The 12,712-nt window shown below is 42.9% G+C and overlaps 1 protein-coding gene across 1 annotated transcript in view; it reads right to left on the bottom strand.

Annotated features, from left to right (window-relative positions):
• Positions 1–12,712, bottom strand: part of apc (APC regulator of WNT signaling pathway) — a 31,973-nt gene that overhangs the window by 10,313 nt on the left and 8,948 nt on the right. The window contains 11 exon segments of the mRNA XM_038271986.1: positions 446–541; positions 618–818; positions 890–1,067; positions 1,787–1,873; positions 1,982–2,032; positions 2,107–2,169; positions 2,251–2,364; positions 2,454–2,562; positions 5,171–5,390; positions 5,466–5,553; positions 6,272–6,427. Of these exon segments, the coding sequence (XP_038127914.1) occupies positions 446–541; positions 618–818; positions 890–1,067; positions 1,787–1,873; positions 1,982–2,032; positions 2,107–2,169; positions 2,251–2,364; positions 2,454–2,562; positions 5,171–5,390; positions 5,466–5,553; positions 6,272–6,406 (1,342 nt within the window). The 5' untranslated portion in view covers positions 6,407–6,427.

Genomic DNA, 12,712 nt, shown 5'->3' with positions numbered 1-12,712 from the left:
ACACTGAGCCTGGTTCTGCTGGAGGTTCCTTCCTGTTCAAAGGGAGTTTTTCCTCTCCACTGTCGCTACAAGCATGCTTAGTGTGAGGGATTGCTGAAGAGTCAATGAGTCGATGCAATCAGCTGGTTTTCCTTAGATAGAAAACTTTGAATCAATCTGATTGGATGATATGGTTGAACTGGAAAGTGACCTGAGATGACATGATGGGAATCGATGCAATAGAAATAAACTGAATTGAAATAAAATAATGAGAAATTCTCAAAATCTTTTTTTTTTTTTAATCAATTTTCATTTCTGGATCCCGTTTATTTCAATTTTACTTTCACTAAACGTGTTCTCTGCACATTAACAGAACAAAATTCACTCCATAGGAACCCAGTAAACCTCCCAGTAAACCCAGTCAGGACCCAGTTCAGACGTATTAGAACCTTCCTAGCCGACCCACCCAGCTCGTTCATGGCGTGGCGGTGCTCCTCGTCGAAGGACAGCTTCATGAGGACGCAGACAGCCGGACAGATCTGATGCTCCACAGGAGACGGCACTGCAACATGACATCAGAACTGCATCAAAACGCTGCCGTAGGACGCCAGTTCTGGTCAACGTGGCCGGTTACTTACTGGGGTTGTCCTCCTGGTCGACGCCCCTCTCGTGGTTCTCCTGCCAGCTCCAGCACGCCTCGCAGTAGTGGCGCACCTGCTCCAGCAGGTGGAGCACCCTGATCTCCCTGCGCCCCCTCTTGTCGTCAGGCTGGCTGTGCACAATGTTGTGCAGAGCGGCCGATGCCCTCGCCCGGGCCTCCTTACTGCCGCGGGAGTTACCTGGGCAACCAGGCAGGTGTGAGCACAGGTGGGAAGTCTGAGCAAGGTGAGGAAAGGAGGAAGAGACTTACCTAGCAACAGGGAGTCCTTGTCATTGCCGTGCAGCAGCTGGATGAGCAACGGCAGGCAGCCCGACTGACGCATGGCGATGCAGGAGTCCTGCGAGCTGGACATGGCTAGCAGCGTGCGTGACATGTCGTCTTTATCGTGAGTTCCCAGCATGGACAGCAGGCTGTACACCATCTCCACCTGCAGGGGGCGATAGAGTTAGACATCCATAATCTGTTCTAGGTTGTGTCCCTCTCTTCTTGTCCCTTTTTTCCAAGCACTAAGCTCACTTAGCTGATTGCTCCTTCCTGTGTTTCCAAAAAGGCCAAAGTAAATAACCCAGTCCTTCTTTTCACTGTAGACAAGCCATGATCTGCTTATCTGTTCTCCATTTTTCATTTGGATGAAATAATAGCTGCATGAATCATGACAGCAGACAAGATAGAGGAGAGCAGGAGGCGGGGTTACCAATCTACTCGCTCTGGAGAGCAGAGTTCGCTGCTTTTAGATGTTGTCTCCAAAGTCTCCAGTAGCAGAAAAAAGTCTCTAGATTTGGCGCTAGGAGCTTTTTAGAAATCAAAGTGCTAGAGGGGTCTGAAAAGTGGCTAAATATAGCGACTAAAGCGCTAAGTTGGCAACACTGCTCTTTGCATGGTTTGTTTTCAAATGGTTTGCTGCTGTCTGTTTGGACCTTTCTGAACATGTGCAGCAAATGGACTGATCCAATATGGTGGACACTGAGGGGGGGGCTGAGACACACTTAATATTATCAGCGTTCTTAAGACATTTTAGCAAAAGGATTTTTATCAAAAACATTATTAATGTGCAAAAATAAGGAATAATTAACCATACATGTAAAGTTTTGCACAACATGCAGGGATAAGAGTTAGGAATGATGCATCAAAGCCCTGCACACGCACCTTTGTTCCCAGGTGGCTGGTGATTCGTCGAGGCACAGAGTAGCTGGTCTCACTGGCAGAGTCCTGGTCCAGTCGGCTGCTGGAACTCTGAAACATGAAGCCAACATTTAAAAACGATGGAGGAAAAAAAAAAAGAAAGAAAGACAAACCTAAACTAAAGGGTTAACCAATCAGAAGGCAGGTTAGGGAACTCACCTGAGCTGCAGCCAACCCGCTGCTGTCCCCAGCACTCTGAGCTCCCTCCACCTGCAGTAACAAACATGTCGATCAGGTAACGGAGCGTGTGACCGAGCCGCAGGCCGAGCGGCGGGTAAGTTTACCTGCAGTCTGGCTCCCAGCCGCAGGATGTCTTTCTCGATCTGCTGGATACGAGACACGCGAGCCTAGAAACACGTAACACGCCCCATCAGGTGAGTGTGAGGAACAGCTGGCATGCAGGTGAGCTACAGAGGAGCTCCGCCTACCTGAGCTCTCCTCTCCATCTCCTGACACGACCCCAGCTGCTCCTCCATCGCCGATCGGATCTGACGAGCCTCAAACTCCAGCTGGCGGCGACTCATATCCGTCTGCAGAGTGAACTGAAACAGCCACATGTCACCAACTACAACTCCCAGCATGCACCATGCTCAGCAGACATGCAGCACCGTGGGCTCTAAGAAGTTCTTACATTCTCGGTAAGAGGCAGACTGTCGATCCTCTTGGTGAGATTCTGCAGCTGAGCATAGTACCAGTCTTTCTCCTTCTCCTCCTTCTCCAGCTCAGCCAATAGGAGGGACCTGTGAAAAGGCAGCAGCCAATCACAGGAGAGGAAGTAACAGTATTAGTAAAAGGTCAAGTTGAAGGTTATAATCTATACGTAAGGATCCAAGGAAACAACTAAACTATAACAGTCAATAAAATCTAACGTGTAGGCGTCCGAATTTGTAAACGTTGGTCAATAATTAATTAATTCAAGATTTATTGGTTGTTTTTCATCAACTCATTCATACATATGATGTCAGATGTTTCCACTGTCAGAATACGAGGTTAGATGTTAGGACTTTGCAAAACTTAAAGTATGAATCCAGAACTTGAGACAAAGCTGCGTTCAGAACGAATGCTTTTTGACATCAGCAGCAGACGGTTTACATGCAAAGACTCCTGCTGACTTTAAAGTGTAGCTTTGCATCAAGAACATCCAAAGCATCAGACGCCCCGGATGGAACCTCTGAGGTTATGTGTCAATAATACGGAAGAAGATTAGGGCCACTGAAAAAAAAAATAAAAAACAGTTAACTGATTTTTTACTTTTTATTTTAGTTTAGTATGGGAATTCTGAGATTAAAGCAGAATTCTGACTTTGATCTCAGAATTCTGACATTTAATCTCAAAATTCTGACTTTGATCTCAGAATTCTGACTTTGATCTCAGAATTCTGACTTTGATCTCAGAATTCGGACTTTGATCTCAGAATTCTGACATTTTAACCTCAAAATTCTGACTTTGATCTCAATATTCTGACTTTTTTTCTCAGAATTCTGACTTTTTTCTCAAAATTCTGACTGAATTCTGACAGCTAACAACCATGTTAGCATACTGTTTTTTTCCCATACTAAACTGAAATAAAATTTTAAAAATCACTTAACTTTTTTTTTTTTTCAGTGGCCCTAATCCTCTTCCGTACAATAAAGATAAGGATCGATTATTAAAAATATTCTTTTAGCCTCTTAACACCCACCTAATTTGAAGTAATCCTCGTCTATTTTGCATCTAACTGAGGAACTTTAAGCCCAAATTACATGTGTGATACATAAAGTGAAAGCTAACCCCTTCTAGTTTCTAACAATATAAATGTAAACAGTGTGAATAAAACACAGCCAAAGCTGCATCAGTTCAAACATGACTCAAAGTTGCTCTTATCTGAAGTAGTTTTTTTTTTTCTCTTTGAAAACAATACTGGTATGTCTTTTTTTAACAGCAGTAATAAAGACATGCTTGAGAAAAGGAAAATCTAATTGTATTACATTTATTCTACATAATGTAAAGCAGAAATGCAAAAAATTTCAGCTCTTTAGGTATAACAGTTCCAGAGCTGTGGCGCTTTGAACTTTTGGCGGCGTCCCCCAGCGTCTCTCCAAATGTGCCAGATTGTGCCAAATTATTTTACTAAACTATTTGACCCATAGAATAACACTAAAGCATTTTGATGTCTGCAAGACATTTATGAAGCAAATATTTTCCACTTTCTTTCAGAATCAGTGTATATAATATATACTGTTGTTTTTTTAGCGCTAAAATAAGCCCCAGTGCCTTTTCTGAGCTGTATTTTTTATTTTTATTTTTTGGCCTTTTTATTAGTGACTGGATTTTATTACATTTTTAAGCCTCTTGGTATAAAATAAATATTTTGATGGAGATGAGAAATCTGCTTCCTGGTCTGTTGGAGGACCGATAGTTTGCATCCAATCACTTAATTAAACGATCTTAGTTAGTTATGATCTTTTTTAGATACTGATCCACAGTGGCGGTTCTAGACCAAATGTACCAGGGGGCCAGGAGGGGGCCCGGGTGTTTTCATGGGGGCCCAGAAAAGCATGAAATAAAAAACATAGCAAGGGATTCAAATGTATTAAGAGAGCTGCATGAAGTGACATTTCTATTCAATGAGGTTGAATAAAATTCTATTTCTTATTAGATATATACGTTCATAATTTAGGAATTTTACATATTTTTCCACTTAATTTAAGTTAAAATTACCATTTTCTATAAAATCCGGATTAGAACTTAAGAAAAACTGATAAATTTAAATGTAAAAATTTGAGTATTTAAAAAAAAAAAAAAAACGTTTAGCGGATGAAAACTGGGATCCTATCTCAATACGACTGAAACTATCACCTTATTGTTTTTTAAACAATTAGAAAAACATAATTTGTAAAGAAAAAAATGAAATAGATCCAAAGGACCAATCAGCAATCTGCGCAGATCATCATTAAAATTTCTTTTAAGGATTATGTCTTCAGTACAGGGGCCATAACAGGGGCCAGGACATGATTTACAGGGGCACTGGCCCCCGTTGGCCCCTGTCTAGAACCGCCCATGCCGATCCATCGTTACTATATTTTAATTAGACAAACCGGATCTTCTAGATGTTCTTTTTCCTGTTTAGTTTGATAGGAATCGCGGATCTTGACCCGGCAGCAAAAAAATAGCTCGGCTCCGTATTTTGACGCCGAAGGACGGAGAAGACGTCCGTGGACGGTGGCGTGCGGACGAGTAGCGGTGGATGTGGAACAGCTCTCATTGATTAACATGACAGCCAAGTGCTCCGCGGGGCGGAACGCTGACAGAGGATGTGGAATCGTGGGTTTAGCAGCGGTGCTGCCCTCTTAGTGTGCAGCATCGTACCTCTCCTTCTCCAGCTCCTCCAGGCAGCAGTCGTGGCTCTCTCTGCCCGCAGACAGCAGGCCTCTCCGGGGGAAGGCAGCCGATGGCGGTCCCGGGGCCGCGGAGCCTCCCGCGGCTCCCGCCGGGGTTCCAGAGGAAGAGGAGGCCGAGCTGGAGGAGGACGAGGGCGGAAGAGGAGGTCTGGTCCTGGTCTTGAAGCCGGCCGGGTCCAGGCTCATTTCTGCAGGAGGAACAGGGTGAGGAGGCCGTCTGGATAAGAAGACCTGCTGCGTTTAGTGGCGCTCCTTCTTCTCACCTTTCAGCCGTTCTATGAGCTCCAGGCTAGAGCCGGGCGCCTCCCCGGACTCTTCTTCTATGGTGCCCTGCAGCTGCTTCAGCACTTCCTGTTGGAGACAAAGAGCAGTGTTCAATGGAAGGGTGGAAATCCAATGACTTCATTTCAGACGAGGAGATGATGGAGAACCCAGACTCACCACGATCAGTCGGCAGCGTTCATATAGCGACATGACACACAGCGACAGCGATCACACTGTTCTCCTCTAACACCCCCCCGCACACACACACACACACACAGCAACGAACAGGACAAGAGAAACAGGAAGTCAGAGACGGGAAGGACGGCGCAATAATGAGCCGGAGAGCAGAACAGAACCAGAGATTAAAACAGCATTAGAACCAAAGCTGAGAAAAACAGAATATGGACCGAAGCATGCCGCAGTGGGGGGCACGCCCCCACCGGGGAAAGCGCCTGGAAGAAGCAACAGAAACCATCCTAACAGGAGCAGAAAGTCCACGACCAGCAGAACGGACGGCCAAAACAGACAGAGCGCTCACTCTGAGCGATTTCCTGAATCCAACCAAAGAGTCACAATCACACAGACATCTCACTCTGAACAAGGAGCCCTTTCTCACACAGCAGAGCGCGTGATTGGGTGAAAACAGTTCAGGTCTATTCTGGGCAGCAGAGAGAGAGACACTGACTGTTAATGGAGAGAGAGAGAGAGAGGCTGAGGGAGCAGCTTCCTGATCAGACCAACAGGATGCAGGCAGCACATGTCCCCTCGCTGTTCCCAGCTTCCCTCGTCCTCCAGACGTTCTCACCTTCATGTTGGACGCCTCCGTCTCCAGCTTGGTCAGGTGGTTGGAGTTGTCCTGCAGCTCCTGTCTGAGGTTGGAGTTCTCCATCTTCAACACTTCCACCTGCCTCAGCAGCTGATCGTAAGACGCTGCCGCCATGCTGGACGCCCGACGTCAGACCTGCACAACACAGCAGCAGGACCGGTTACTGAGTTACCAGGTTACTTCACAGAACTAACCAGTTACACTAACTTCTTCCTCAAAGTAACTCAGCTGCTGCACTTTCAAAGGAACTAGATTACTTTAAAGGATCCATGACTTTAAATTGTTTTACTTTAAATGAAACTAATTATCAAATAAAACATTCATCTCATATTAAGTAAATAACTAAATAGACTAATATCTAGAACATTGTTCACTAATGAGTTGAGAAATTAATTAGAATCTATCTTTATAGATGCGATTATTACAGCGATCAGTGATTTTAATAAAGCAAACTAAACGTTTCCAGAACTTCGTATTCGCCAACATTTACAGGTTAAAACCAGCTGGACTTCCTGTAATTCTGTAAATATTTACGGTAAACTATGTTCCGTTCAATGTTGACAGAGGGGGATTTACCATTAAGCAGTTGCTTAGGGCCCCAAGTTCCTGGGGGCCCCATAAAACTTGTTTTATATGTATGGTTAATACAACTTTTCCTTATTGGTGCACATTAATTATGTTTTTCATAAAAATCCTTTTGCTAAAATGCCATCAGAACGCTGATAATATTAAGTGTGTCAGTGTCCACCATATTGGATCAGTCCATTTGCTGCACATGTTCAGAAAGGTCCAAACAGACAGCAGCACACCATTTGAAAACAAACCATGCAAAGAGCAGTGTTGCCAACTTAGCGCTTTAGTCGCTATATTTAGCCACTTTTCAGACCCCTCTAGCACTTTGATTTCTAAAAAGCTCCTAGCGCCAAATCTAGAGACTTTTTTCTGCTACTGGAGACTTTGGAGACAACATCTAAAAGCAGCGAACTCTGCTCTCCAGAGCGAGTAGATTGGTAACCCCGCCTCCTGCTCTCCTCTATCTTGTCTGCTGTCATGATTCATGCAGCTATTATTTCATCCAAATGAAAAATGGAGAACAGATAAGCAGATCATGGCTTGTCTACAGTGAAAAGAAGGACTGGGTTATTTACTTTGGCCTTTTTGGAAACACAGGAAGGAGCAATCAGCTAAGTGAGCTTAGTGCTTGGAAAAAATCTTTCATTCCTTTAGAGACAGCATGAAAAGTCAGCTGAGTACAAAACATAGAGAGGAAAACAAGAAGAAAAGGGACAAGAAGAGAGGGACACAACCTAGAACAGATAATGGATGTCTATTCTATTAACATTTCTCTATCTGGAGAATGGGGCTGTTCTATGTGTTGTCTTTTAAATCCCTGCCTGTCTTTGCTTAGGGCCCCAAATTTCCTAAATCCGCCCCTGAATGTGGACGGAAGAGATGATGTGAGCAGCTTCATTAGATCAGCATGAATTCTGCCAAAAGAGGCAAAAGCAAGACAAGAAAGCAGCTTAACACGTGTGGATTCGACACCATGAGGCGCCAGTATGGCAAACATGGCTGCGGTTCGTTTCCACATAGAAACAACTGGAGAAAGTAAACCGCCTATTTTAAAGCTTTTATGCAAATAGGAGCTGCAGCTGGCCATGTTGGGGGCGTGGCTAGGACTTTTTACAGTTAAAAAAACAATGACAGGATACAGATTCACAATGGGACAACAGTACATGTTTGACCCTGAGTCAGACCCAGAGGCTAGCAGGAAACTGTTTCTGAATGGGAAGTAGGCTAACAGGAAAAGGAAAGGAAAAGTCTGGTCATGTTCAGAATTCAAACTTCTGAAAGTCTTTAAATGAAAAATTATTCCATCCTGTTCAATAAATGATCAGTGTTTTTAATTCAGAGGGATTTAGTTTAGCTTTCCTCGGCTGTAAGTGAGAAGTTATCTCAAAGTGCCCTGAGATGTTGAAGGCTGAGAGTAGGAGCGGCTCAGACTGCTTCACTGCTGAGCTTTGCTTCCTGTGTCACAAACAGGAGCCGCCTCCCCCCGCCTCCTTCATAGGAGAGAAGGAGCTTTGATGGACGACGGGGCAAACAGGACGAGAAAAGAGATAATCTGATCCGATATATTTCAAAATATGAGGATGATTGGATGAGACGGAGACTGTCCAAACATCCGCCCTCATCCCTCCATCACTATATAGTCAACTTTATGGTTAACTGACCATTTAGACTGATGATTGCTACCTTTGTGCTCCCCCCACTCCCTGCACCATGTTCCTTCTTTCTCCACCCCAAAACGAATTCCATGATGCGTTGTGAGGAGAGCTCTACGCTGCAATCCGGCGTTTTCTTGAACGTTCAGTCAGATTTCTACTCCTGTTGATTAGCCTGATAAACCAGACTAAACGTGAGATTAAATGTGTACAGTGAACCCACGTTTATCGCGGGGGTTACGTCCCAAAAAGAACCAGCGATAGGCGAAATCCATGAAGTAGAAACCTTTATTTTTATTTTTTTTTTTACAGTTATTATACAATGAAATACTCCATAAAACATTAAAATCAAGGAACAAAAACTTTTTATATGGAGGATAAAAAGTGCCCAAATTAAAGAAATAAATACAGCATTAAATAAATAATTAAATGTGTCAATAATTAATTAAATGTGGAATTGAATAAATAAATGTGTCATTCATTAATTAAAACCACGTCACTAATATAAAGTGCCACAATTAAATAAATAAATACAGCGATAAACTATTAATTAAATGTGTAATTCATTAAATAAATAAGGAATTAAATATATAAATGTGTCATTAATTTAATAAAATACGTCTTCATTTTATTTAAAAAATAAACCGGCCCCTAACTTTGATGGGCGAGTTTGACAGATTCTTTTAATGGTTTCGATGCACTGCGACACAGGACCATGAAATAATTAAATGCACACCGAAATAATTAGATATATTTTTTTAATAAAATAAAGACATATTTTATTAAATTAATGACACATTTATATATTTAATTCCTTATTTATTTAATGAATTACACATTTAATTAATTGTTTATCGCTGTATTTATTTATTAAATTGTGACACTTTATATTAGTGACGTGGTTTTAATTAATGAATGACACATTTATTTATTTAATTCCACTTTTAATTAATTATTGACACATTTAATTATTTATTTAATGCTGTATTTATTTATTTAATTTTGGCACTTTTTATACTCCATATTTTTACAGGCCCAAGCATTTGTTTAACAAATAAAAGCACCGTATAAACGTTTGTTTATACAGTCTCCAGACCTTTACTGGTTGATGATTTTCTTTATTCAGACCCAGCTGATTTTAATTGGTTACCCCTGATCTAAATGGAGGAAGAGAAAACATCAGCCTGAAATTCTGGGTCCATAAAAATCAGCACCTAGTGTAGAAAGACTTCACTGATGAAAAGAATGGGTATCGCCTTTAAAGCCGTCCCGTATCCGTCTTTCTTCTCTAGAGTGGAGGATAAACCAGGCTTTAAAGTATCCGAGGCGGAGAGGAGGATTGTCTGATCACCAGATTAACTTTATCATCCGCGGTCAGACGGGTTAAAGGTTCACCTCTAGTTAGAGATGCAGCCATCCACCTTGTTTTTATTTCTGAGTCTCATACTTTAGATATCTGCAGAATACCAGAGCTCTGATTGCTCCATTTATGACTGCTGATAAGCGCGGTCATAAACTCCTCTCTGCAAGTACGTCTATGAAGGACTTTATACACGTTTATCTCAGAAGTCAACTTTAGGAGTTTATCCCCAAGGATGTAACGGTTGCAATACTCCGTATTATTCCTTTTGGGCTGCAAGGGCGAGCCAAACCATATCTCTTTAATGTTTTTCTTACAGCAGTTCTGAAATGCATCACAATTAAGTGGAACTATCCAGAACTGCCGCCCTAAAACTCATGTAGGGCCCTATAATTTTCGCGATCACGGATTTGCGGACGGAATCGCTGAATTGGCAAATTAACGCGGAATCTAGTGTAAACGCGGAATTTCTACATTTGAAATTAAATTCTGTTTGAAATGCACACCGGGGGACGCAAATATGGGTGACACAAACCCTCCCACTCCGTCATTTCCGCTCACCTTCCCTCGTCAAAACATTGAAAAAATGGCGAGGCGGCTCTCCACAGCTCTGCTTTCGGCGAAAAAGTCGAGAAACACGATGCTAATCCCCGAGTACAGAGCCGGGCAGTTCCCTCGTGACTTTTACGTGTCGGGTGAACGATTGTTTTGCAAGTTTTGTCAACATTCCATTGATTGGAAGCGCAAAAATACATACATAAAACGGAAAAAACGGAATTTGGGAAAAAATAAAACGGAATCTGGGAAAAAATTAAATGGATTTTATAGGGCCCTACTCATGGGTCCAAACTGTTAACCTGACTCCGCCAGATGGATTTGCTCTGCATATCCATCTGGAAACCCTCTGTAGAAGTGATTTTGGGAAGGGGCGAAAATACTGGTTAGCTGATTGGCCTATGTTGGTGATAGACGGGCCAAATAAACCAATCAGATCAACGAAGCATATGACGTACTAACAGAGCGACGACGAAGAGGAGCCAATTGATAGATCAAACTCTTGCCGAAACCAGTCGGGAGAAGAGCAAAAACATCTTTTCCTCTGAGAAAAGCCTCCAGAGCAGTGTTTTGCTCTTCTTTCAGTGAAGAAATACTCTGTAATTCCGATAAAACTTGCTCGATAGCCACGCTAACGCTAGTTTCATCGGCTGAAGCCGCCATGTTCTTTAGACTGAACTGTCGCGCTTCTCGTTGCGTCACACCTCAATCCGCCTCAAAGCCAACGCTGATTGGACGTTCGTTTGGTGAACGGCTCCAAATTTTCTTTAACGGAGAGTCTCCAGACTGATCTGCGAGTGAAACCTTGAAAGCTCGCGAGATCAGGATGGTCTCACGAGGCTATCAAACTGTAAGGGAATTATACGAAGTGGTAAAGATAACATAGTTGTTAAGACTTCAAAAAGACACTTTCAGGCAACGCTGAGGTTCTGTGGGAGATTTAATCAAATAAACAAGTATTACAACCTCATTATGTTCCATAGATCTGCAATTTGAGGTGAATTTATGTGTAAGGTTTATAAAGATGAAGCTGAGAGACAATTAAGATGTTGAAACTGTAAAATGTCCTGCTGGGACGGCTAATCGGTGGTAAAGTTTCGCACTGTATAAAACAGTTAATTATTGTCATTTTATGCTGCGTATTTGCTCTGTTTTAAAATCAATAAAATTTAAGTCAACTTTAGGTCAGTAGAAGGTAGAGATAAAAACAGTAAACTGTATTTATGAAGTTAAAACCCATAAAGAGGAAACTTTGCTGCTGTTTAAGAGATTTTTAACCTAACTTCAATTCATTATAGAAATAGAGTAAATAGACCTGCCTCTGTAATTCGGGCCGTTTTAACCGACACCCGGTCTGTTTTTTTCCTTCTTCAACATTGGGCCTGACATCGATAACATCAGTTCAGCTCAGCTTCTAGTTACATCGTTTTATTGAGGATAAATAAACGGCAGAAAAATGACGAAAAAAACTTGGAAAAAATGTTCAGAGATGAAGAAGAAATAGATCGTTTAGACTTAGAAATTTAATTTCCATAAACATCCTGCAGTGTCCAGTAAAATCCAGTGCAAGTCCACAGAGAGCCGTACTGGTTCTGATGATGTCAGCAGCCGGAGGTTCTGGAGAACCTTCTGCTTTTGGACCTCCATCCGTTACCAGGATGAGGGTCACAGAGCGACCTCTGACCTTTATTGATCCTGGCAGAAATAGATCTAACCAGAACCTGCAGCTCCAGCTGTGGGTCAGCAGACGTCCTGTCAAACGCGGATCCGTTCGGATCGGTTCAGACCGGTGGGAACCGGTCTCCCTGGGTCAGATTTGTCGGTTCTGGGGTGGAACCCGGTCCGTTCCGGTTCAGTGTAACAGGAACCTCAGGGATAAACGGAACCATCATTATCCCGCCCCCATCTGATCAATGCTGATGATGTCACAGCCGATTCTGGGTCGGGTCTCCGATCAATAGCCACTGAACCAGGGCAGAACAACACCCCCCCTCCTCCTGCCTCCACCAGTCGGCCATTTTCTCTCCCTCCATCATCTGATCCCCCTCTCCTCCCTCCATCCCTCCGTCTCCCTCCCTCCATCTGTAACTGAGAACCTGAATGAATTAAATCCTCAGAACGAGGAAAACCAGCAGAGGAAGAAACAATGGAAGAAAAGCCCCCCCCCTACACACTCACACACAGCCCCCCTCCCCCAATAATCCTTTCATCCTTCGCTCCAGCGACAAAGACAACAGTCAGAGAGACTAAGGATGGAGAGAAGGTGGATAAAGAAAGAGA

This window comes from Cyprinodon tularosa, unplaced genomic scaffold (genome assembly GCF_016077235.1).
Source record: "Cyprinodon tularosa strain WSP-4 unplaced genomic scaffold, ASM1607723v1 ctg813, whole genome shotgun sequence".
Taxonomy (NCBI): domain Eukaryota; kingdom Metazoa; phylum Chordata; class Actinopteri; order Cyprinodontiformes; family Cyprinodontidae; genus Cyprinodon; species Cyprinodon tularosa.
The sequence above is the reverse complement of the archived record's forward strand: the minus strand, read 5'-3'. Positions and strand labels throughout refer to the sequence as shown.